We start from the raw sequence: 26,482 nt of genomic DNA on the forward strand, positions 1-26,482 counted from the left end.
GATTAAGAAGGTTCCACAAACAATGAGGAAAAATCTTATCTTTGTGAATCAGCCTTTTCTGACATGAACTTCATCAAGAACAAACACAGAACTCACTGATGCACATCTGCAAGACTCACTCAGAGTTGCAGTGTCAAGTTACACACCAGAGTACAACACACTAGTTAACAGCATGCAATGCCAGGCTTCCCACTAACTGACAAAGAAACAGATAACAGATTTGGTGTCCAGTTCAAAGTGTGACATGATTTAAAAATTTGAGAGTTTACTTTTGTATTTTACATGCGTTATTATTTGTACAAACATGGTGCAAAGTAATTCATGATTTGTTAAAAAATGTTAGTGGCTAGCTAGTTAAAATGGGATATTGTGATTTCACAAGACTGTCTTAGAAGTGATCATTTGAAAATGTTCAATTTGAAAAATGTGCACTTAGAGAAAATATAAAAATAAAGTGTTGCATATTGATATTTATCTGTTTCTATATATATTTATTGTGAGAAATCATTAAGATGATCAGTGTTTCCACAAAGATAAATATCATTAATTATTAATAATAACAGAGTTAAAGGTAAATTGAGCAAATTGGCTACTTCTGGCAATTTATTTAAGTGTGTATCTAACTGGTAGCCCTTCGCATTAATCAGTACCCAAGAAGTAGCCCTTGGTTTCAAAAAGGTTGGTGACCCCTGCCGTAGAGTTATTTGCCCTGAAACCGGATTGAAAGGATTCACAGGGATTTTTAGACACTAAGTGTTCATTTAGCTGCTGTGCAACAATTTTTTTGAGGATTTTCGAAATAAACGGAAGGTGGGACACCGGTCGGTAGTTTACCCTGAGGTCAGGATCGAGGTTAGGTCTTTTGAGCAGAGGATGAATAACCGCTTTTTTGAATGCTAGGAGAACAGTGCCGGAGGAAAGTGATAAGTTTATAATATTTAGCACTGATGGACCTAATAATACAAAAAGCTCCTTGATAAGTTTCCCAGGAAGTGGGTCAAGTAAACATGTTGTTTGTTTTATCCCACTTACACGCCGTAATAATTCCTCTAATGTTATTTCATCAAAAAGAGAGACTATTTTGGAGGGCAGTATCCGTCGTATATACAGTCGTATCTGTTTTAATATAACCCAGTTGTAGTTGGGATGCGTTGTCTTTAATCTCCTTTCTAATGAGTTAAAATTTCTTATTAAAGAAATTCATAAAGTCATCTGCCGAGTGAGTGGAGCTACTGGGAGGAGTCCCTTGTTGGGTTAGCGATGCTACTGTACTAAACAAAAATTTAGGATCGTTTTTGTTGAGGCGGATGAGATTTGAGTAATATTTAGCTTTAGGTAAACATGCGTTTATAAGTTATTAAACTATCATTCCATGCTTGATGGAAAACCTCAAGTTTAGTCGCGCGCCATTTGCGTTCCAGCTTTCTACATGATAATTTATGAGCTCTAGTTTCTTCTGTAAACCATGGCATGCGCCTTTTAGGGGCCCTTTTTTGCTTTAGTGGTGCTATACTATCAATGGTTTCGCGCAGGGCATCGTCAAAGTTGTTAGTGAGGTTATCAATAGCGCCGACATAATTTGGGAATGATGCCATTACCGAAGGCAGTAGGCCAGCAAGAGTCATCGACGTGGCAGCATTAATGTTGCGGCTGCTATAGCAGTTATTATTATTATTAGCTTGTTGACAATGAGTCAGAACTTCGAATTTTATAAGGTAATGATCGGACATTACTTTAGTATACGGGAGTATCATAACTTTGGAGGTGGTGACACCCCTGACAAGCACTAGATCTATCGTATTACCGTTGCGATGCGTGGGTTAATTTATTACTTGTGTAAGACCACAGCTATCAATTATGGTCTGGAGCGTCACGCACTGAGGGTCCGACGGGGTATTCATATGGATATTAAAGTCCCCCATTATGATTATATTGTCGGCGTGCGTCACTAGATCAGCAACGAACTCTGAGAATTCACTGATAAAGTCCGAATAGGGCCCAGGGGGGCGGTAGATAACAGCCAGGTCGAGAGGCAGCGGTGTGACAGACCTCATAGTAAGCACCTCAAACGATTTATATTTATTATTTAGGTTAGGGGTAAGGTTCAAGTTTTCATTGTATATTAGTGCGACCCCCCACCCCTTTTAAGACGACGGGCAGTATGTGCATTCGTATAGTTAGGAGGAGATACCTCATTTAGCGCAAAAAAATCGTCTGGTTTGAGCCAGGTTTCGCTAAGACCAATGACGTTAAGATTGTTTTCTCTAATGACCTCATTAACTAATAACGTTTTGGGAGACAATGATCTTATGTTTAAAAAGCCCATATTATAGGTATTCGGCTGGTTTGACAAGTACCATATTATTGGTATTGGGGTGTTTTGACGAGTTTTTGTTGAAATTATCCGTAGTAGCAATATTAATAATGTTGCGTTTATTATGCGTAGTGCACTTTAAATAGTTTTGACCATATTTAGGAATTGATATGACAGGAATTTTCAGATTATTTGCTTGGTGCTGCGATAAACTGAACACATCATATTTTGCCACCTCAGTAGAATGCATGTCCACCTCTGACACAGTCACAACAGAAAAAACATTATGTGAGTTGTGTATTATTCTAAGAGAATTGCTATGCGTACAGGGATTATCAAGCCTGGCGCTGGCTAGTTCTAGCTTAATTGACTCCTCACCCGAACTAGCAGACTCTGTAATTGCCTGTGACCGGGCTTGCTCTAGTGTAGTTAGTCAAGTGTGACTCAAAGAGTAGTCTGTTCCACTTACCAATATCCATGAAAACACTCCTACAGACATCACATATGGGACGCTTTAGTAAGTACAAACCCCGTTTCCATATGAGTTGGGAAATTGAGTTAGATGTAAATATAAACGGAATACAATGATTTGCAAATCCTTTTCAACCCATATTTAATTGAATGCACTACAAAGACAAGATATTTGATGTTCAAACTCATAAACTTTTTTTTTTTTTTGCAAATAATAATTAACTTAGAATTTCATTGCTGAAACACGTGCCAAAGTAGTTGGGAAAGGGCATGTTCGCCACTGTGTTACATGGCCTTTCCTTTTAACAACACTCAGTAAACGTTTGGGAACTGAGGAGACACATTTTTGAAGCTTCTCAGGTGGAATTCTTTCCCATTCTTGCTTGATGTACAGCTTAAGTTGTTCAACAGTCCGGGGGTCTCCGTTGTGGTATTTTAGGCTTCATAATGCGCCACACATTTTCAATGGGAGACAAGTCTGGACTACAGGCAGGCCAGTCTAGTACCCGCCCTCTTTTACTATGAAGCCATGTTGATGTAACACGTGGCTTGGCATTGTCTTGCTGAAATAAGCAGGGGCGTCCATGGTAACGTTGCTTGGATGGCAACATATGTTGCTCCAAAACCTGTATGTACCTTTCAGCATTAATGGCGCCTTCACAGGTGTGTAAGTTACGCATGTCTTTGGCACTAATATACCCCCATACCATCACAGATGCTGGCTTTTCAACTTTGCGCCTATAACAATCCGGATGGTTCTTTTCCTCTTTGGTCCGGAGGACACAACGTGCACAGTTTCCAAAAACAATTTGAAATGTGGACTCGTCAGACCACAGAACACTTTTCCACTTTGTATCAGTCCATTTTAGATAAGCTCAGGCCCGGCGAAGCCGACAGCGTTTCTGGGTGTTGTTGATAAACGGTTTTCGCCTTGCTTAGGAGAGTTTTAACTTGCACTTACAGATGTAGCGACCAACTGTAGTTACTGACAGTGGGTTTCTGAAGTGTTCCTGAGCCCATGTGGTGATATCCTTTACACACTGATGTCGCTTGTTGATGCAGAACAGCCTGAGGGATCGAAAGTCACGGGCTTAGCTGCTTACGTGCAGTGATTTCTCCAGATTCTCTGAACCCTTTGATGATATTACGGACCGTAGATGGTGAAATCCCTAAATTCCTTGCAATAGCTGGTTGAGAAAGGTTTTTCTTAAACTGTTCAACAATTTGCTCACGCATTTGTTGACAAAGTGGTGACCTTCGCCCCATCCTTGTTTGTGAATGACTGAGCATTTCATGGAATCTACTTTTTTTTTTCTTTTTTTTTTTCATAGTTCTTTTTATTGATTTCACATTCACATTAACAACACAATCAAACCCTCTTCATCCCCTACCCCTGCTGTCACTCAGAACAAAAACAATAAACAAAAGTAAGAGTACAAAAGTACCCAGAGTAAAAAAAATACATAATTAAATAAAGTTCAATACAAGGCGCTTGAGACAAAGTAATTGAAAACTGAAACACACTGTAGAAGCAGCATGACAAGGCCTGAAACGTCGGCAGTCATATTAAGGTACATATCTAGGGCTCTTCTTGCACTTGTGTAGAGGATTGGTCAAAAAAAGTCAAAAAAGGTCTCCACACTTTAAAAAACTTATTTTCAGAGCCCCGTAATGTATATCTTATTTTCTCTAGCTTTAGGTTTGCTAACACGTCCCTTATCCAGTGGGAGACTGAGGGTGGGACAGCCTCCTTCCACTTCAACAATATCAGGCGGCGTGCAAGGAGGGTGGTAAAGGCAACTATTTTGTGACCCCCTACAGGTAATTCCATCCCTTCAGGAATGATTCCAAATACTGAAATTAAAGGATTTGGATCGATTTGAATGGTTAAGACCGTGGAGAGTGCTTCGAAGATTGATTTCCAGTACCCCTTTAGCTTCGGACACGGCCAAAACATGTGTATTAATGTTGCGTTGTCTACTTTGCATCTATCGCATAATGGGTTAATTTGGGGGAATATTTTTGCTAATTTTGCTTTTGAGAAGTGTACTCGGTGTATCACTTTAAATTGGACCAGTGAGTGTCGTGCGCACATTGAAGATGAGTGAACCCTTTTCTCAATTTTTGCCCAGGTTACGTCATCTATTGGAATTTGGAGGTCTTGTTCCCATGCTGTTCTTATTCTTTGCATGGAGGTGCATTCTAATCTTAAAAGTAAATTAAGTATGTATGAGATTGCCCTCTTCTTTGTTGGATTTAAAGACATAATTTCATCTGTGGTTGATTTAGAGGGTTTATTAGGGAACTGTGGAAGAACTGTTTTAACATAATCCCTTATCTGGAAATATCTATATGGGAACTGGGTAGATTAAATTTCTTGGACAACTCCGTAAAAGAGGCGAGTATGTTGTCTATAAAAAGGTCATTGAAACATTTCAAACCCCTTTGATGCCACATATTAAAAGCTGAGTCAAGTGTTGAAGGTTGAAAGCAGTGATTTGATGCTACTGGGCTGAAAAGGCTCATTCCTTGCAGGTTAAAATGTTTTCTGAATTGACGGTATATTTTGAGCGAGTGACTTACTACAGGATTGTTAATTGTCTTCACTGATAGAGGAAAAGCTGCACCCATTAGGGCTGCTAAGGAAGCAGAATCACAAGAATGTGTCTCCAGCTTCACCCATGTAGGGCTTTCCTGATGTAGGTGGTAATATGTCCAGTATGACATGCAATGCAAGTTGGTGGCCCAGTAATACATACAGAAATTTGGAAGGGCCATACCTCCATCATGTTTTGCTCTTTGTAAAAACTCCTTGCGCAGACGTGGCTGTTTGCCATTCCAAATATAAGATGAGATTATAGAGTCTAATTTTTTGAAAAATGTACCAGGGATAAATACGGGCAAGCATTGAAACAGATACAAATATTTTGGAAGCACAGTCATCTTAATTGCATTGACTCTGCCTATAAGTGAAATGAAAAGGGGAGTCCAATTAGCCAGATCTTGCTTGGTTTGTGTAAACAACTTTCCAAAGTTTTGCCTGAAGAGGTCTTTAAAGTTCTTTGTAGTAGTAACTCCGAGGTACTTAAAACTGTCTGTAGTGATCTTAAAGGGCAACCTAATGTTTTCTAGTATTGAGACGTCCATATTCAAGGGCAGTAGCTCACTTTTATTTAAATTCAATTTATAACCGGAGATTTCACCAAACCGTTGTAACAGGTTAAGAATTAATGGAATTGCAGACTCTGCGTTGGACACATAAAGGAGAAGGTCGTCAGCATAAAGGGACAATTTATGTTCTATATTTCCTCTATTTATGCCCATTATAGCGTGATTGGACCTAATGGCTAAAGCTAGGGGTTCAATAGCCAGGACAAAAAGAAGGGGACTGAGGGGGCATCCCTGGCGAGTTCCACGGTGTAAGTCAAAAGGACTTGAATACAAATTATTTGTCAGAATCATAGCAGAAGGGCTGGAATATAACAGTTTTATCCAGGTAATGAATGTTTCCCCGAATCCGAATTTTGCCAGCGTTTCAAAGAGGTAGTCCCATTCTACTCTATCGAATGCCTTCTCTGCATCCATGGAGAGAAGACATTCTGAAGCAGCTTGACAAGGAGTGATGCAGAACAGCCTGAGGGATCGAAAGTCACGGGCTTAGCTGCTTACGTGCAGTGATTTCTCCAGATTCTCTGAACCCTTTGATGATATTACGGACCGTAGATGTTGAAATCCCTAAATTCCTTGCAATAGCTGGTTGAGAAAGGTTTTTCTTAAACTGTTCAACAATTTGCTCACGCATTTGTTGACAAAGTGGTGACCCTCGCCCCATCCTTGTTTGTGAATGACTGAGCATTTCATGGAATCTACTTTTATACCCAATCATGGCACCCACCTGTTCCCAATTTGCCTGTTCACCTGTGGGATGTTCCAAATAAGTGTTTGATGAGCATTCCTCAACTTTATCAGTATTTATTGCCACCTTTCCCAACTTCTTTGTCACGTGTTGCTGGCATCAAATTCTAAAGTTAATGATTATTTGCAACAAAAAAAAATGTTTATCAGTTTGAACATCAAATATGTTGTCTTTGTAGCATATTCAACTGAATATGGGTTGAAAATGATTGCAAATCATTGTATTCCGTTTATATTTACATCTAACACAATTTCCCAACTCATATGGAAATGGGGTTTGTAGAAACAGTTTTAGCTATATTGTAAAACTTAAAAACGTTTCTTAGAGTAATGAATGAAGAGTCCATACGAGTAGAAACGCCATGGACGGTTAAAAGACAAAACAGCACTTTTACTTCCAGTTTAAAGCTTTAATCAGCAGGAAACAGGCATTCACCCAGCAACAACTGCAGTGAGTGAACTCGTCCAAAAGATAGCGCCACAGCACAAACTTAGACTTAGACTTAGACTTAGACACACTTTAATGATCCACAAGGGAAATTGTTCAACACAGTAGCTCAGTTACAATGATGGAAAGGACAATGCAGGTATAAATAGACTAATATAGCTATAAAAAAATCTAACATATATACGAATATATACATAATATGTGTACAGAGTAATTTATATACAGATATATTATATTATGTCTATAACATATATACAATATAAACCAATGACCATGTACAATATTACAGTATATACAGTCTATATGACACATTTAGGTGTTTTTGCATGTGTTTTATGAAAACTATTTGCTTTATGGCCGTCAGCGAAGAAAAATCCATAAATTAGCCGCAATGTTTTATAAGCTGCAGGGTTCAAGTGTAGGAAAAAAGTAGCGGCTTATAGTGCAGAATATAGGGTATATTACATTAGTGCTTAATGTGACCACAGTTAACATGATCATTGTCAAATTGCAATGCTGTCCATACAGACTATTGACTATATATAATAACCATCTGTGCATTAAATGTGTTAAGTTGCATTAAAAAGGCAATCTATTATATTTGCTGATCCCCGAGCGAACCCTGTATTTGTAAAAATAATAATAATAATAATAATAGACTTTGTCCTGCAGAAGAAGCAGCTACTCCTGAGGACACGGGAGGATCAGTCTTCAACGGGGAGAAGAAAGTCTTGTACTACGCCGACGCTCTGACGGAGATTGCCTTTGTTGTGCCATCTTTAACGGAACATTCTGGTCAGTATTTCACACTTTTTTCAACAAATTATATGTCCATCGTAAGGTTGTCTAGGTAGTTTGTAAGAGTGACATTTTTTGGCCTTAATTTTTCAAAACAAATTTAAGTAGAAGCTTTGTTGTACAACAAAATGGAGGTGCTCTACATAAATGTGAGAAAAGTTAGGAACACCTATACTAGAGGTGAGAAAAATTACAGATTCAACAATGCATTATGGTTTGAATGTGGACGATTCATTAGTCCAAACAATATTTACATATGTTAAAGCAGGGGTCACCAACCTTTTTGAAACCAAGGGCTACTTCTTGGGTACTGATTAATGCGAAGGGCTACCAGTTAGATACACACTTAAATAAATTGCCAGAAGTAGCCAATTTGCTCAATTTACCTTTAACTCTGTTATTATTAATAATTAATGATATTTATCTTTGTGGAAACACTGATCATCTTAATGATTTCTCATAGAAAGAAACAGATAAATATCAATATGCAACACTTTATTTTAATATTTTCTCTAGGTGCACATTTTTCAAATTGAACATTTTCAAATGATCACTTCTAAGACAGTCTTGTGAAATCACAATATCCCATTTTAACTAGCTAGCCACTAACATTTTTTAACAAATCATGAATTACTTTGCACCATGTTTGTACAAATAATAACTCATGTAAAATACAAAAGTAAACTCTCAAATTTTTAAATCATGTCACACTTTGAACTGGACACCAAATCTGTTATCTGTTTCTTTGTCAGTTAGTGGGAAGCCTGGCATTGCATGCTGTTAACTAGTGTGTTGTACTCTGGTGTGTAACTTGACACTGCAACTCTGAGTGAGTCTTGCAGATGTGCATCAGTGAGGCGTGTTCTGTGTTTGTTCTTGATTATGTTCATGTCAGAAAAGGCTGATTCACAAAGATAAGATTTTTCCTCATTGTTTGCGGAACCTTCTTAATCTTTTGGACATATTTTCACAGCAATCTGGCCTTAAGCTTAATTATGATAAATGTAAAATGTTAAGGATCGGAAATCTAAAGGGAACGTCCTTTCGAATGGAATGCAAAGTGCCTGTTTTGTGGACAGATGGACCAGTTAACATACTTGGTGTTGTTGTCCCAGAAAATCTGGAAGATCTAAGCTCAGTAAATTATGATAATCGACTAAGAAAGCTGGACAAAATTATGCAATTATGGAAAGGGAAATCCCTAACCTTGTATGGTAAAATGTCTATTGCCAACTCGTTAATTATTCCTCAATTTATTTATTTGTTTTTGTCATTACCAGCTCCATCACAAAACTTTAAGATTTATGAGCGGAGGGTCTTCGATTTTGTCTGGAACGGCAAACCAGAAAAGATTAAAAGAAAGGTTTTGTACAAAGAGTATGAATATGGGGGCCTGAAACTTCTCAACCTTGAAGCTATGTGTCTGTCTTTAAAAGCATCAATTGTTCCAAAGATGTATTTAAACAAATGTCCTGTTGGACAAAAAACATGTACTGTATCAAAAGAAATTGTAACCTTTTTTACAAGTGATCCCCTCCCAGAGAGTCTGCTGGGAAACATGGCGGGGTTCATAAAGGAAACAATCCGCTCATAGTGGTGTTTTCAATTGTATGTGCCAGAAAAAAGAGACGATATTTTGCAGCAGTTAATGTGGATGAACTCTAATATTGTAATAGATGGAAAGCCTTTCTTTTGGAAAAATATGTTTGAAAGAGGAATCATTTTTGTCAATGATATTATCAATTAGAATGGTAAAATTATGAAGTATGATCAATTTAGAGCTATGTATGGTGATGCTTGCTCAAGCTTTTCATTTTATCAACTAACTGGAGTAATTGGGAAAAGATGGAAACAAATAATTAATTATGGAACTACTAAATTATTAGTTTGTAAACCTCTAATAAGAAATTCTAGTTGGCAAAAAGGAACTAAAATAAATAGAAAAATATATAATTTTTATTTAATAAAGAAATCTTTGAAGGCTGCCTCATACAACACAAATGGAAAATGGGAGGACTTTTTTGACTGCCCGTTGCCATGGGATGCCATATTCAAACTAATCTATAAAACCACTATCGATGTGCAAAATCGTTATTTTCAAATTAAAATTATTTATAACTTCTTACCCACAGGGAAAATGTTAAAATTATGGAATACGACAGAGTCAGATGATTGCCGATTTTGTTGTCAGGAGCCTGAATCCACCCTGCATTTGTTTTGGTATTGTCATATTGTGTCTTTGTTTTGGGTGGAAGTTGAAAAAATGTGTTTAAGGATTGGTTTGTTTATGAAGCTTAATGTGGTTTCTGTTATTTTAGGAGAGTTCATTGACAATCATGATTTAGTCAATTTAATTATAGTACTCGGTAAAATGTTTATTTTTAAGGCCAACAACAGATATTCACTTAGTATTACTTTCTTTAAAACATTTATTCAGTATTTTCTAACTTTAGAAAGTTACATGGTTGAAAACGATAATGATGCCAAAAAACATTTAAAAAAAAGATGAGAAGTCCTCAAAGGCTTATTTTGAAAGTATAATTATGTTTATAGATTATATGATATCTGTTGTTGTGTTCCCTAATTTGAGTGACCTGGACATAATCTGGACTGTACATAAATGCTTATTTTGAAAATGTAATTTTGTTTATAAATTATATGCAATCTGTTGTGTTCCCTAATTTTTTTCTGTGTACATGAATGAAGGTGTGTGTTGCTGAGTCCGACTTGGACATTATCTGGACTGGGCCTGGTTTAAAAAACCCTTTAAACAAATCTAATTTCATTGACAACCTGGTCTGTTGAAGATAAGGCCCTTTTTTAAAAAATAAAATAAAATAAGATAAATAAATAAAAAACATTTTCTTGGATAAAAAAGAAAGTAAAACAATATAAAAATAATTACATAAAAAATAGTAATTAATGAAAATGTTAGTGGACCAGCAGCCTATACAATCATGTGTGCTTCAGGGACTGTGTCCCTTGCAGATGTATTGTCTATGTTGTGGGAACCAGAATATTGGTAGCAGAAAGAAATAACCCCTTTTGTGTGAGTGGGTGTGGATGAGTGTGCATGGGGGAGGTTGTTTGGGTTGATGCACTGATTGAAAGTGTATCTTGTGTTTTTTCTATGTAGATTTAATTAAAAAATATATATATATATTTTTTATTTTTTATTTTTTATTTTTTTTATTTTATTTTTTTTTTAGAACAGGCCCGCGGGCGACTCATCTGGTCCTTACGGGCGACCTGGTGCCCGCGGGCACCGCGTTGGTGACCCCTGCTTTAAAATGTAATATCGGAAATTATCTGTATCGTTTATTTTATTATCTGTATCGTTTTTTTGTTTTTTTTGTTTTTTTTTAATTAAATCAACATAAAAAAACACAAGATACACTTACAGTTAGTGCACCAACCCAAAAAACCTCCCTCCCCCATTTACACTCATTCACACTCATTCACACAAAAGAGTTGTTTCTATCTGTTATTAAAATTCTGGTTCCTACATTATATATCGATATAGAGCAATACAGTCTGCAAGGGATACAGTCCGTAAGCACACATGATTGTGCATGCTGCTGGTCCACTAATAGTACTAACCTTTAACAGTTCATTTTACTCATTTTCATTAATTACTAGTTTCTATGTAACTGTTTTTATATTGTTTTACTTTCTTTTTTATTCCAGAAAATGTTTTTAATTTATTTATCTTATTTTATTAATTTTTTTAAAAAGGACCTTGTCTTCACCGTACCTGGTTGTCCAAATTAGGAATAATAATGTGTTAATTCCACGACTGTATATATCGGTATCGGTTGATATCGGTATCGGTAATTAAGAGTTGGACAATATCGGATATCGGCAGAAAGCCATTAACGGACATCCCTAATATATATATATATATATATGTATATATATATATATATTCATATATATATTCATATATATATATATATACATATACATATATATATATATATATATATATATATATATGTATATGTATATATATATATATATATATATGATATGAAATATATATATATATGTACATATATGTATATATAAAGTTAAAAGTTAAAGTACCAATGATTGTCACACACACACAAGGTGTGGCAAAATTATTCTCTGCATTTGACCCATCACTCTTGATCACCCCCTGGGAGGTGAGGGGAGCAGTGAGCAGCAGCGGTGGCCGCGCCCGGGAATCATTTTTGGTGATTTAACCCCCAATTCCAATTCCAACCCTAATATATATATATATATATATATATATATATATATATATATATATATATATATATATATATATATATATTAGGGTTGTCTGGTATACTGGTATTGGTATAGTAGCAATACTAATGAAATACATTCGGTACTATGCCGCCTCTAAAAAGTACCGGTCCACCATCTCCCCCGCCCGTCGTCGTCACGCCTTTGTCATTGTTGGCTTTACAAGCAGAGGAGCATGTTTGGCAGCGCACAATCACGGAGTACTTACAAAGCAGACACCGTGTGTAGACAGAAAAGGGAGAACGGACGCATTTTGTCTTGAAAGCTAACGATAAAGGTGAAGTTATAACACTGAAACGCCCTCAGGAAAAGGTGCTTTAAGACATAGTTAGCTAGCTAGCGGCTAGACTGCTATGTCTGCAGTGTCTTAGCTACTTATAAATCACTAATCTTCGCCTCAATGGCGACAAATAAAGTACATTTCTTACAAGTATCATCCCTGCAGGACGAGGAATAGCTAAACATGCTTCACTACACACCGTAGCTCACCGGCGTCAAAATGTAAACAAACGCCATTGGTGGATCTACACCTAACATCCACTGTAATGATACCAAGTGCAGGAGCGTACCTAGTCGATACTACTATGATTACATCTTTATTTTTTGGCATCACATCTTCTTTCGTTTTTTTTAAAATTTATATTATGTTTATAAACTAAGGAAATATGTCCCTGGACAGAGGAGGACTTTGAATATGACCAATGTATGGTCCTGTAAGTACTTGGTATCGGATTGATACCCAAATTTGTGGTATCATCCAAAACTAATGTAAAGTATCAAACAACAGAAGAATAAGTGATTATTACATTTTAACAGAAGTGTAGATAGAACATGTTAAAAGAGAAAGTAAGCAGATATTTACATTAAATGAACAAGTAGATTAATAATTCATTTTCTACCACTTGTCCTTCATAATGTTGACAAAATAATAGAATGATAAATAACACAATATGTTACTGCTTATGTCAGCAGACTACATAGGAGGCTTTGTTTGTTTACTTACTACTAAAAGACAAGTTGTCTTGTATGTTCGCTATTTTAGTTAAGTACAAACTTGCAATAGGAAAACATATGTTTAATGTACCTTAAGATGTTTTGTTCAAATAAAGACAATAGCATTTTTTGTGGTTGCCTTTATTTAGAAAAGTATTGAAAGTGTCAAAATACATTTTGGTATCGGGAAAACACTAATACATATACACATTGACAAATCCTTAATGTTTGTGTAGAAATGGTAGAAATGAGTGTGTAAGATAAAAATCTGCTGAGGTGGTTTTACATCCAAAGCTGTTGTACCCCACAGAGGACTCGTCGGTGCACAGCGACTCCACGCTGGAGGCCGACACCAACATGGACCTCATGCCCAGTTTACTCAAGCAACCCAATCTCACACTGGAGCTCTTCCCAAATCATTCTGACAACCTGGAGTCTGCAAAAAAGGTAAGGTTTAGGAAGCACAACTTTGAGTTGGTGACTCACTGGTGTGTGTTTCTAGATGAGTCCTTTGGTGAGGAACAAAAGGTCTTCAAGTGGAAAGTCTTTTCCACCTCTGGGTCCTGAGACCAAGGTGTTTGTGGTCTGGGTAGAGCGCTTTGACGATATAGGTAAATTGTTTTTTTCCACCCAAAACGTACCTTGTGCTCGTAAATGGTAGCCATGTCTTTTTTTGCCCCCCAGAGAACTTCCCTTTGTCAGACCTTTTGGGGGAAACCAGCACAGGTTTGGAAGCAAGCATGAGCAACAGCACTTCCTGCAGGTACTCTCCAAAAACATGGCGCTGCTTGTACGCTCCCCTTTTCAGGCGTGTGATATGTCCGCAAAAACACATTAATAAATATTTATTTTCGCTTTTTTTTCTACTGAAATATCAATAAAAATATGATCTAAACAAAAATTGTTAAAGGCCCGCCCACCCTCTCGCCTAAACGCTGAACTGTGGTCCTGATTTACTAAAAGTTTGCGTGTACTAAAACAAGATCAAACTTGATAGCTGATCTACTCAAAGTGTTCAAAGTGGATTGCGTCTGTTAAGTGAGCAGAATAAGGCGTGCAATCCATTCAATCAATCAATCAATTTTTATTTATATAGCCCTAAATCACAAGTGTCTCAAAGGGCTGCACAAGCCACGACGTCATCCTCGGTTCAGAGCCCACAAAAGAGCAAGGAAAAACTGACAACCCAGTGGGATGTCAATGTGAATGACTATGGGAAACCTTGGAGAGGACCGCAGATGTGGGTGACAGACCCCCCCCCTCCAGGGATGCAATGGACGTCGAGTGGGTCTAGCATAATATTGTGAAATTCCAGTCCATAGTGGATCTAACATAATAGTGAGAGTCCAGTCCACAGTGGGGCCAGCAGGAGACCATCCCGAGCGGAGACGGGTCAGCAGCGCAGAGATGTCCACATCCGATGCACAGGCGAGCGGTCCACCCCGGGTCCCGACTCTGGACAGCCAGTACTTCATCCATGGCTACCGGACCTGTGCCCCCCCTCCACAAGGGAGAGGGGGGCAGAGGAGAAAAGAAAAGAAACGGCAGATCAACCGGTCTAAAAAGGGGGTCTATTTAAAGGCTAGAGTATACAAATGAGTTTTAAGATGGGACTTAAATGCTTCTACTGAGGTAGCATCTCTAACTGTTACCGGGAGGGCATTCCTGTGTACTGGAACCCGAATAGAAAATGCTCTATAGCCCGCAGACTTTTTTTGGGCTCTGGGAATCACTAATAAGCCGGAGTTCTTTGAACGCAGATTTCTTGCCAGGACATATGGTACAATACAATCAGCAAGATAGGATGGAGCTAGACCGTGTAATATTTTATACGTAAGTAGTAAAATCTTATAGTCACATCTTAAGGCAAGGCAAGGCAACTTTATTTGTATAGCACTTTTCATACACAAGGCAGACTCAAAGTGCTTCACAGACAACAAAGTGAAATGAAAGAAAATAAAAGCAAAATTAAAATGCAGACAATAAAAATAAAAAACAGTGCGGACGTTAAAAGTTAAAAGATTAAAAGATTTAGCTGAAAGCTAAGGTGAACATAAAAGTCTTCAGTCTAGTTTTAAAAGTAGTCAGAGTTGGGGAAAGTCTGACATCTTCAGGAAGTTTATTCCAGCTATTTGTTGCATAGTGACTGAATGATGCTCTCCCTTGATTTGAGTTTACTCTGGAAACCGCTAACAGATTGGTCTCAAAAGATCTTAGTGATCTAGAGGGCTTATATAGTGGGAGCATATCAGTGATATACTTCGGCCCTTGACCATGTAGTGATTTATATGTGAGCAGGAGGATTTTGAAATAAATTCTCTGATGTACAGGGAGCCAATGTAAGGATTTAAGAATTGGTGTAATGTGCTCACATTTTTTGGTCTTTGTTAGAACTCTAGCAGCAGCATTCTGAACAAGCTGTAGCTGCCTGACAGTTTTTTTGGGAAGACCTGCAAGGAGACCATTACAATAGTCTAGCCTACTGGTAATAAAGGCATGTACAAGTTTTTCTAAGTCTTGAGCTGACATTAGCCCTCTAAGTCTTGTTACATTTTTGAGGTGATACTAGGCCGATTTTGTTACTGAATTGATGTGACTGTCGAAATGTAAATCAGAATCTAAAATAACCCCAAGATTTCTGGCTTTATTTGAGGTTTTCAGGGACAGTGATTTAAGGTGTTGGATGACTTTAAACCTTTCTTTTTTTAGCACCAAAAACAATTATCTCAGTTTTATCTTCATTTAGTTGTAGGAAATTTTGGCACATCCAGTGTTTGACTTGCTCAATGCACTGGCACAGAAGATCTATGGTGCACAGGAAGCCAGTGCAGGTGAGCCAGTAAAGGCATAATATGATCAAACTTTCTTGTTCTTGTCTGAAGTCTAGCAGCCGCATTTTGTACCAACTGTAATCTTTTAATGCTAGACATAGGGAGACCCGAAAATAATTCTGTCCCTGTCTTTATGAATATGTCAAATATATGCTAAACATTCACAATACTGGAGGAGAATTATTTAGCACACGCAATGTGATTTATGAAAACTCATCACTGTTTTTGCCAGCGCTATTTAGCGTTTAGAGAGAGAGACAACGGACAGAAGAAAATCTTAAATCCTACGTGTGTGTGGTAACATATTGGACCGACAGTAATAAAAAATATGAAACATATTGTCTAGTCAGCAACATCATTTTATAATGTAATAGCTGCCAGAGGACTTAAGGACTTTAAAAACAAATTTAATTGATGTATTTTGGTGTTCTTTAGTATTTTATTAATGATGTTTGTTTCTTTCATATAGAATAAGTACTGTTAAAATATTTCTTACATGAAAAAAACTTTTAAATAAGCATTTTTTGGCGTCTTGAGTGAAGTCAAGTGCAGCCTCTCATCAACGAGCGCACCTTCAGGTGTAAAAAATAACGATAACAAATGGTTTGATTGTAAATGCCGCTTCTAAAATGCCCATAAAAAGTGGTAGATGTCTACGACATGTTGGGAAATGCCACAGGTAGAAGGAGCATGATAACATGAATGTGCAGTAAATTAGTGTTTCCATGGTACACGCAAAGTCTTCATTTGAATAAGGCAGTCTGCACCACTTTTCAATTGCAGTCTTAGTAAATCACACGCAACATGCCCACAAATAGTACACGCTATTTTATAGATTGCACATCGCATGGTATTTGCAGTGCTAAGTTGCAGGACGAGGAGACCGAAACAAGCTCGCTGGTTAGCTAACCATCAAACTAACTTACCTGTTGCTTCTGTCCACCTTCCTGCTAATCATGGTGGATGATTAAAATGCCAACACTACTTGTTCCCAACCAGTTGTAGTTGCAGAGTATTTATTAGTAGAAGGTACAGTATATCTTTGACGTAAAGGATGTAAACAGAGGTCACGACCAATGTTCGCTCTAATTTGCCATGTGTCTGAGCTAAGGCAAAAACTTCCAGAGCACCGTGTGAACACATCCAAACCTGACTTCTTTGTTTATGATCATCCAATGACAGCAGTCATTTTCATGAGATTATGTTCTAATTGAAGTGACTTACAATGAAAATAACATCTTGTTTTTCATGAGCTATGTACCTGCGTGTGTGTGTGTGGGGGTCGTACTTTGGAAAGAATGTGTACTCCATTCAGAGATCACATTTGGTTCCCTTTAAAACATTCTCATGTTGCACAATGAGATGTAACCATGAGATTGAGTGTAACTTTCTGTCCGTAAAATAACTCTTTTTATGAGCATTTCTGTCATCTAGTAGCAGCACTTCATGATTAATATCCATAAATGAACATTCTTAATAAATGACAGTAGAATAAGCACACATCTGATTGAGGAGTCTTAGTGTAACGACCTGGCATTTACACTTTATGTGTAGTGTTGAAGTTGTCCCACTTTTTGTGTTGCCCTAAACGCATCAGTGGCTAATACGACAAACTGGCCCAGTTTGTACTGCACAAAATGACCAGTTTTGCCATATTTACGTTTTTTACTCATGTTTTTGTTGTGGTTGCGGCCGAAAATAAAACATTTTTGCTCCGTAAAAGTGATGGATGGAATTGATGCCCTCTAAAGCATCTGGAAAGACGTCACTATGAACAGTGTTGACGACCATTGTTTTATCTGTCACTCACAGTCGCATTGCAAAATCCTACAGAACAAATTGTTTATTTTGTTTACACTTCAGATTGGATTTCATTTAGTGCGCGGCATAGATTTGCTGTGTGCTTTCAGCAGTGCGCACCTTAGAGGGAATGTTGGTCATGACAGCGGAAGTATATTACCCCAGGGGGCGTGGCTAACCGTTGACAAATGGTAAACCTTATCTGAAATCTTTGCATTTATGTTATAGAATTTGAGTGTTGGTAAGTGATGTAGAACAAATGCTGTGCTACATTACATGGGATGGTTATGTAACGGACTAAAAGAGGTTGGTAGATGAGAATACATCTCCAGTGTAGAAATGCAACTAAGTGCAGGAAGTGTAGTCTGGATTTTCAAATTATTCTTTTGGGGTTTGCGTGGCAGAACTTTGAAATGTTCCTTTTTTTTCTCACTTTTCCTCTTTTTTTTCTTCAAAGGGTGCTCACCATCCCTGCCTTTTCTATTGTTCAGTGAAATTGTCCACACAAACCAGGAAAAGTTGTGCCAAACATGTGCAAGCAGGGCCAGGCCAGGATTCAGTGCAAAACAGGAAGTGGGACATGTGGGGGAGGAAGTGATCCAGGGGGAAAATAGGGAACATCCTGAATGAACATGTTGAATAACATCCTTTTTCCACCATTTGACATGAATTTGCATCTAAATGTTTGATAATGTCGCTTCAGATCAGGGTTACTGGAAAAGGACGTTCCTCTGGTCTTCATCCACCCCCTAAAGACCGGCCTCTTCCGGATCCGGCTCCACGGCGCCGTGGGCAAGTTTGGCATGGTGAATCCCCTGGTGGACGGCATGGTGGTCAGCCGCAGGGCGCTAGGTAATGTATTGCTTTTTATTGACCGCACCACGAATGACACGCCCGCCAAGCACCCTAAAAATGACACTCAACAGTTTTTAACAGCATTCTGAATTGAGTTTGTACACATTGAAAATACAAAACAGAGTTGCACGACATCAGGTCTTGTTCAGTTGGAAAATGAGTGCATTGGTTTGTGAGTAGGGATTGGTACCGTTCGCATTCCTACCGATACGGTACCATCAACACTGCTTCTTAATTATATCAATTTTCAGTACTTTGTGTGTGTTAAAAAATATTGTTTTTTATTTTGTATTTTTATTTTATTGCAACATTTAAAAAGGAGCTGATTTTGGTAACTGCTGTCCAGCTATCACATTTGAGTCTCAATTATAGTTACAAGTCCAAGACGTTAGATGGCAGTATTGTAATGATTTATGGTGTTTGCTAGTCGGTTGAGTCTTTACTTCATCTAGTCTTTTGTTGCGCCCTAAAAAGTGTTAATACTGTAAGAATTGTACTTATTAGGCACCAGCTGTTTGATTGTAACGTTGTGTTGGCTCATCAGTTCCGTTTTTGTTTAATCTAGTCTTTTGTTGCGCCCTAAAACAAGTTATTACTGTAAGAATTGTACTTATTCCGCACCAGCTGTTTGATTGTAACGTTGTGTTGGCTCGTCAGTTCAGTCTTTGCTTAATCTAGTCTTTTGTTGCGCCCTAAAAAGTGTTAATACTGTAAATATTGTACTTGGTATGCCCCAGCTGTTTGATTTTAACGTTGGGTTGGCTCCTCAGTTCCGTCTTTACCTCATCTGGTCTTTTATTGCGCCCTAGAAAGTGTTAATACTGTAAGTATTGTACTTATTACGTAACATTGTGTTGGCCCGTCAGTTCAGTCTTTGCTTAATCTAGTCTTTTGTTGCGCCCTAAAAAGTGTTAATACTGTAAGTATTGTACTTATTATGCACCAGCTGTTTGATTGTAACGTTGTGTTGGCTCGTCAGTTCAGTCTTTGCTTATCTAGTCTTTTGTTGCGCCCTAGAAAGTGTTAATACTGTAAGTATTGTACTTATTACGCACCAGTTGTTTGATTGTAACGTTGTGTTGGCCCGTCAGTTCAATCTTTGCTTAATCTAGTCTTTTGTTGCGCCCTAAAAAGTGTTAATACTGTAAGTATTGTACTTATTATGCACCAGCTGTTTGATTGTAACGTTGTGTTGGCTCGTCAGTTCAGTCTTTGCTTAATCTAGTCTTTTGTTGCGCCCTAAAAAGTGTTAGTACTGTAAGTATTGTACTTATTATGCACCAGCTGTTTGATTGTAACGTTGTGTTGGCCCGTCAGTTCAGTCTTTGCTTAATTTAGTCTTTTGTTGCGCCCTAAAAAGTGTTAATACTGTAAGTATTGTACTTATTATGCACCAGCTGTTTGATTGTAATGTTGTGTTGGCTCGTCAGTTCAGTCTATGCTTAATCTAGTCTTTTGTTGCCCCCTAAAAAGTGTTAATACTGTAAGTATTGTACTTATGCACCAGCTGTTTGATTGTAACGTTGTGTTGGCTCGTCAGTTCAGTCTTTGCTCAATCTAGTTTTTTGTTGTGCCCTAAAAAGTGTTAATACTGTAAGTATTGTACTTATTCGGCACCAACTGTTTGGTTGTAACGTTGTGTTGGCTCGTCAGTTCAGTCTTTGTTCAATCTAGTCTTTTGTTGCACCCTAAAACGTGTTAATACTGTAAGTATTGTACTAATTAGGCACCAGTTGTTTGATTATAACATTGTGTTGGCTCGTCAGTTCAGTCTTTGTTCAATCTAGTCTTTTGTTACGCCCTAAAACGTATTAATACTGTAAGTATTGTACCATTTACGCACCAGCTTATTAACTTTAAGGCTGAAACGACGCGTCGACGTAGTCGACGTCATCGGTTACGTAAATACGTCGACGCCGTTTTTGTGCGTCGACGCGTCGCATAATGACGTCACACTACCGTCATGGCGAAGCGCAAAGCAGACGATCAAAGAAGACGATGCGAGCGGTGCGAGCGAGGGGGGGAAAGCATGCCAATAGTGTGGGAGTATTTCAATAAACGGCCTAATAATGTTGTTGTATGCACGCTGTGTCGAGCGGAAATGGCCTATCATAGCAGCACAACGGCTATAAACGAACATTTGAAAAGAAAACCATCAACTAGTCAATCGTCCGCGCGAGCATACGTTGTCATCATTACACAAAAACATGAATGTGTCATTTGTATCTGCTAGGGGTGTAACGGTACGTGTTTTGTATTGAACCGTTTCGGTGCGGGGCTTTCGGTTCGGTACGGGGGTGTACCGAACGAGTTTCTAAGCTAAAGTCTTAACAAGCTGCTTTGCTCCGTCTGCCTCTGTCTCAGCACGCAGCATTGTCCCACCCACACAACCATCTGATTGGTACACACGCAGCATTGTCCCACCCACACAACCATCTGATTGGTACACACGAAGCATTATCAGCCAATCAGCAGTGCGTATTCAGAGCGCATGTAGTCATCGCTTCAGCGTGGAGCAGATAGGTGTTTAGCAGGTGAGCATCAGGCAGCAGACTCTCCCCAAATGATAATAAACACCTCCCAGTCAACTACTAGTAACATCACTATGAGCCCGTTGACCTTCTAGAAACTTAAACTGCAGCTCAGCTCGCTCGCAATCCTGGCTTGAGGTGAAGGCTAATTACCTCTCAGTTCCAGCCACATCGACCCCTTCTGAGCGCCTATTTTCAGCTGCTGGGAATATTGTAAACAAGAATAGAACCAAAGCATGTAGACATGCTAACCTTTCTTCATTACAACTGTTAGACACTCACTGGAATGAGTAGAATTGGTTATTGTGTACTGTGTTGGACTGGATGTTTATTTTGCACATTTTAAAAGCAATACTTAATGTTTACAGTGCTCCAGAATATTTAGATTGGCACTTTTTTGTATTGGATGTTTATCTTTATTTTTGCACATTTTAGCAAATAAGCAATACTTTCACTTTTGTTGAAATGTTTACACTGTTGTTACAGAATATTTCGTTTTGCACTTTTTTGTATTGGATGTTTATCTTTATTTTTGTACATTTTAAAGCAAAAAAAGCAATACTTTTACTTTTGAAATGCTTATACTATTGCAGAATATTAAGATTTGCACTGGATGTTGACTTTTATATTTGCACATTAAAAAGCAAATAAGCTACTTTTAATTTTGTTAAATGTTAAAAGTTTTAAATGTTTACATTGTTACAGAATATTTAGTCATGTTGTTGTCAATGTTGACTGAGTGGCCATACTTCTTTTTTTTTGTAAATAAAAGCCATGCCTTTTGAAAAAACGGGCCTACATTTATTTTTTCATCTTCATTTTGAATAAAAAAATAATCGGCAAAAGGAAAAAATAATCTATAGATTAATCGAAAAAATAATCTATAGATTAACCGATTAATCGAAAAAATAATCTATAGATTAATCGATAGAAAAATAATCGTTAGCTGCAGCCTTAATTAACTTTACCGTGAATTTTAGTTGTAGTTTTCATTAACAAATTTGGAGGTGTTGAAAAATCGCTAAGGCTAATCAGCAGAATATTTGACAGTCTAGATGACATAGCAAGTCAGGGTAATATCCACTAATATATTTCAATAATCATTACTGAAATGTTATTTCTGTAATGTATAAAAACATGTAAAGTTAAGAAATTTGTGCGTGCGTGTGCGCCCTTTCAGGCTTTCTGGTGCGTCAGACCGTCATCAACGTGTGCCGACGGAAGCGCCTGGAGAGCGACTCGTACAACCCGCCACACGTGAGGCGGAAGCAGAGGATCACAGAGATGGTGCAGCGTTATCGCAACAAGCAGCTGGAGCCTGAGTTTTACACCTCCCTCTTTCGTGAGGTGGGGGAGGGAAAGCCTCACCTTTAACCTGTCCTAACACTGGCTTACACACACACGACACAGAATCTTTATATTTATACTGTACACCTTTATTTATATGAATTCATATATCAACTTTGACTCTGACAGCAAAGTGTGCAAAAGCAGTAAAAGACGCCAAGGGTTGGAAAAAGCCTCCATTTTGTGTCCGTTGGCAATGAAGGAGCCTTTTACACAAGACCGCTTTCAGCTCTTTGTTTACAAGCTTTTACACGTGTTCTGCAGGCCCCATGGTAATGTCCTGGAAAAGTTTTAATAAGCAAGCAGAGAAAAGTCTATCCTAAGAGGCGCTCAGACACTCGCTTTTCCAGTTAAAAAATAATCCAACAGACTTCGCTGCACATCTTAAAAATACTCCGATTTTATAGTTGTTTTTTTACCAATTCCACATTTGTGTATCGTTAAAAAGGGCGTGACATAATAACGGTGTTACTTTTACTAGTAACGGGTAATCAAATTACTTTTAAGTGTGTTACCGATAGTTTGAAGTATTGTGGCACGCTACTTTTGAGGTGGTTGTGTGTAAGAAGCACAGCAAGCAAGATCAAAGCAGGAAGTTCCTTTTTTACAAATGAACAAGACATTAGGCAACATCACACAGCAAACAACATGTACACACACTCCTACCACTACTACAAGAAAATAATGATTGAGGTGACTGCAATCTGACAATATGTGGACAAGGAGACTACACCCATGGAGGCCCACTCCATCTTTTTATGAACTAGCGCCAACACAATCCAGTAAAAAGATTCAACATAGCTGCGGAGCTTACAAACATAGCTGAGCTAAATGATTGAGCTGAGCATGCTCTCACTGGCACCACCTTTTAAAGGCACACACGCACTCTGCTCTCGTGAAACGTCTCAACTGCCTGCATATGCCAGATATTTGAAGTTTTTGTTTTAATAAAAGTATTTTCGTATTTCAATAAATTTTTTTGTAAAGTAACAAGTAATTATAACTACGTACTTTTAAAGGTAATTTTTTCGAGCAGTGATTAAGTGTGTCCTGGAATTTAGACTTTTTAGTGCGTGTGTAGCTTCAATGCTAATGTTTAGTGCCACTTGATCCACTTTGTACACAAACACTAACGTTGCACGTGTCCGACGTAAGAGTATCAATCAATCAATCAATCAATGTTTATTTATATAGCCCTAAATCACAAGTGTCTCAAAGGGCAGCCATATATCACACAACGTAAACGTTAGCCACACTAGCGTAGCTATGTCAGTTACGTCCCTATTTGAACACCATGCTAAATGAAAAAATAATGGATTTATTTTAAAAGCATATTTTTTTCTTGTACAATATGAGTTTCATCTCAAAATACAGGACTTCTTTATCATAAAAGTATGACCTCATTCTTGTAATATTATAACATTTATTTTTACATCTTTTTACCTCATTGAAAAAGTCTAATCTTGTAACTAAACCGTTTTCATTTCCAAAAACATATTTTTTGTTACATAATCACAACTGTATCCTTTGAATATTAGTTTGTACTTTTACTACTCCCAATGTATCACTCCTTAGATATTTTTTAACTGTTGTATTATAAGTTTTAAATACTTATTTTCCCACACATAATAGCCATTATTCTCAGAATATTCCCCACTGACATTGCTGCATGTGTAGCGGACTGACTGATAGTCGGCAGAGTTGCAGGCTTTGTTTTAAGATGTGTAGCGAAGCTTGGTCTTCAACTTTAAACAGGGAGTGTCCAAACTTTTTGACATGGGGACCACATTGGGCTAAAAAAATCAAAAGCCGACTGCATTTAAAGTAACAAAATATATATATATATATATATATATATATATATATATGTATGTGTATATATATATATATATATATATACATATATATATATATATAGTCTATACATATGTATAGACTCTATATGTGTGTGTATATATATATACATACTGTATGTATGTGTGTATGTATATACATATAATATGTGTGTGTGTGTGTATATATATATATATATATATATATATACCCACACACACACACATAGTCTATACATATGTATATATATATATATATATATATATATATATATATATATATATATATATATATATATATATATACACACACATATAGTCTATACATATGTGTACATATATACACAAATAGTCTATACATATGTATGTATGTGTGTATATATACATATGTATGTGTATATATATACATATGTATGTATATACGTATGTGTATATATATATATATATATACATATGTATGTATGTATGTGTATATACATATATATATGTATACATATGTATGTGTGTATATATATATATATATATATATATATATATATATATATATATATATATATATATATATATATATATATATATATATATATACATATGTATAGACTCATATACATATATATATATACATACATATGTATGTGTGTGTATATATATATATAAAAAATATTGGATATTAAGAGTATGTGATAGTTTGACTTCTACCTTATTTATTTCTGTGACGACCTCCTTAAAGTTTTGTAATCAATCACAAATATCAAGCAGCTAAAATGTGTCAAACATGGATAAGTGTGGAGAGGGTTATTTTAGCATTTTTCCCATCATGCATTGCAGGGGTTTTGAATGGGTGTAATTTTGCATTATGTGTTATGCTTGGACATTTTTCATAATATCCACAAAGGTCAGTGAGCAGGTTGTGTTGAAGCACCCCGCAGGCCAGGTCCTTGTGGCAAGTCGTAGTTTGGACACCCTTCCTCAATTAATCATTGATTAATTTTGTTAGTGTTTTAGGGACACTTATTCCTCTTAGAATGACACTTTTGCATATAGGGGAGTTACTCATAACAATTTGACCAAAACAAAATGTCCAGTTAAAAAGGGTCTTGTGGAAAACGCTGACTTGTACCTGTAGTACAAAATCTTCCTGAGATTAATTTTTTATTGAAGTCCTTTGCGATGAGACCGAGTTCACGTGGACGCTGACTCGCGTCCCAAAGCTGCTGGTGTGATTCTGGCTATGGTGAGAAGAACACCTCGTCGTCATAGAAACATTTAGTAACCAGTCACGTAATCGCCATGCCGACGCCTGCGAAAGTCTTCCTAGTGCACACTGCTGGCACTCGTACTATACACGCTTTTTTGTCACCATTGTTAGTTTTCACTTCTGTTGCTGTATAAGATCTCACATACTCGTCAGTTTTTGCCTGGTCCCCTTACTTCTGACCTGGTAAGTCCCAAAGACACTTTTATCTCTCCCTTAAAACCCTTCAAGAATGGCATTAAAAGACCACACGTCCCTTTTTTTTTTTTTAAATGGAGATTTTCAACACACTTTGGTTTGGCACGAAGGAGTATTAAGGTTGTAATCTTAGGAGAATAATACAGGACTTTAAAACATGGTAATATTACAAGAAGTTGAAGGAAAACTAAACTTTACAGAAAAACAACTATTTTGAGTGATAAGCAGGTCAAAGTTGTTACACGTGAACAACTCAAATCACAAGTGTGAATATTACCAGAAAATTCATAGAAATATATCGTAAATTCATTACTTAGTAATGACTAAACATGCAATTTGTTGTCGTTATATTACAAACGTTTGTCTTTTGTTCTCATAATATCAAATAACACAAGTTAATCCTGGCAACAAGTTTGTTCAAAAAGAACAAGTTTTTTCTCATGTCGTTTTGTAATACTCCAACTTTTGTCATACCACTTATTATTGTCATTTTACCAGTTTATTTAAATAATTATCCTTTAATACCACATTATATTTCTCTTTACTGTATTAGAAGTTTATTCTTGTAGTATACGTTTATTTTGTAGGCATGACATTTTTC

General features: G+C 37.1%; 1 protein-coding gene across 4 annotated transcripts in view; it reads left to right on the plus strand.

Annotated features, from left to right (window-relative positions):
* The window catches only part of ralgapb (Ral GTPase activating protein non-catalytic subunit beta), a 109,704-nt gene extending 85,266 nt beyond the window's left edge, over positions 1-24,438 (plus strand). For all 4 annotated transcript variants that reach the window (XM_062057071.1, XM_062057078.1, XM_062057087.1 and 1 more), the window contains exons 25-30: positions 7,821-7,943; positions 13,543-13,679; positions 13,735-13,843; positions 13,917-13,995; positions 18,567-18,715; positions 22,430-24,438. In XM_062057071.1, coding sequence (XP_061913055.1) covers positions 7,821-7,943; positions 13,543-13,679; positions 13,735-13,843; positions 13,917-13,995; positions 18,567-18,715; positions 22,430-22,623 — 791 coding nt within the window. In that variant the 3' untranslated portion in view covers positions 22,624-24,438. The remainder of the gene's footprint in view (positions 1-7,820; positions 7,944-13,542; positions 13,680-13,734; positions 13,844-13,916; positions 13,996-18,566; positions 18,716-22,429) is intronic.
* The last annotated feature ends 2,044 nt before the right edge of the window (positions 24,439-26,482 follow it).

Source organism: Entelurus aequoreus, linkage group LG01, assembly GCF_033978785.1.
Source record: "Entelurus aequoreus isolate RoL-2023_Sb linkage group LG01, RoL_Eaeq_v1.1, whole genome shotgun sequence".
Classification (NCBI taxonomy): Eukaryota; Metazoa; Chordata; class Actinopteri; order Syngnathiformes; family Syngnathidae; genus Entelurus; species Entelurus aequoreus.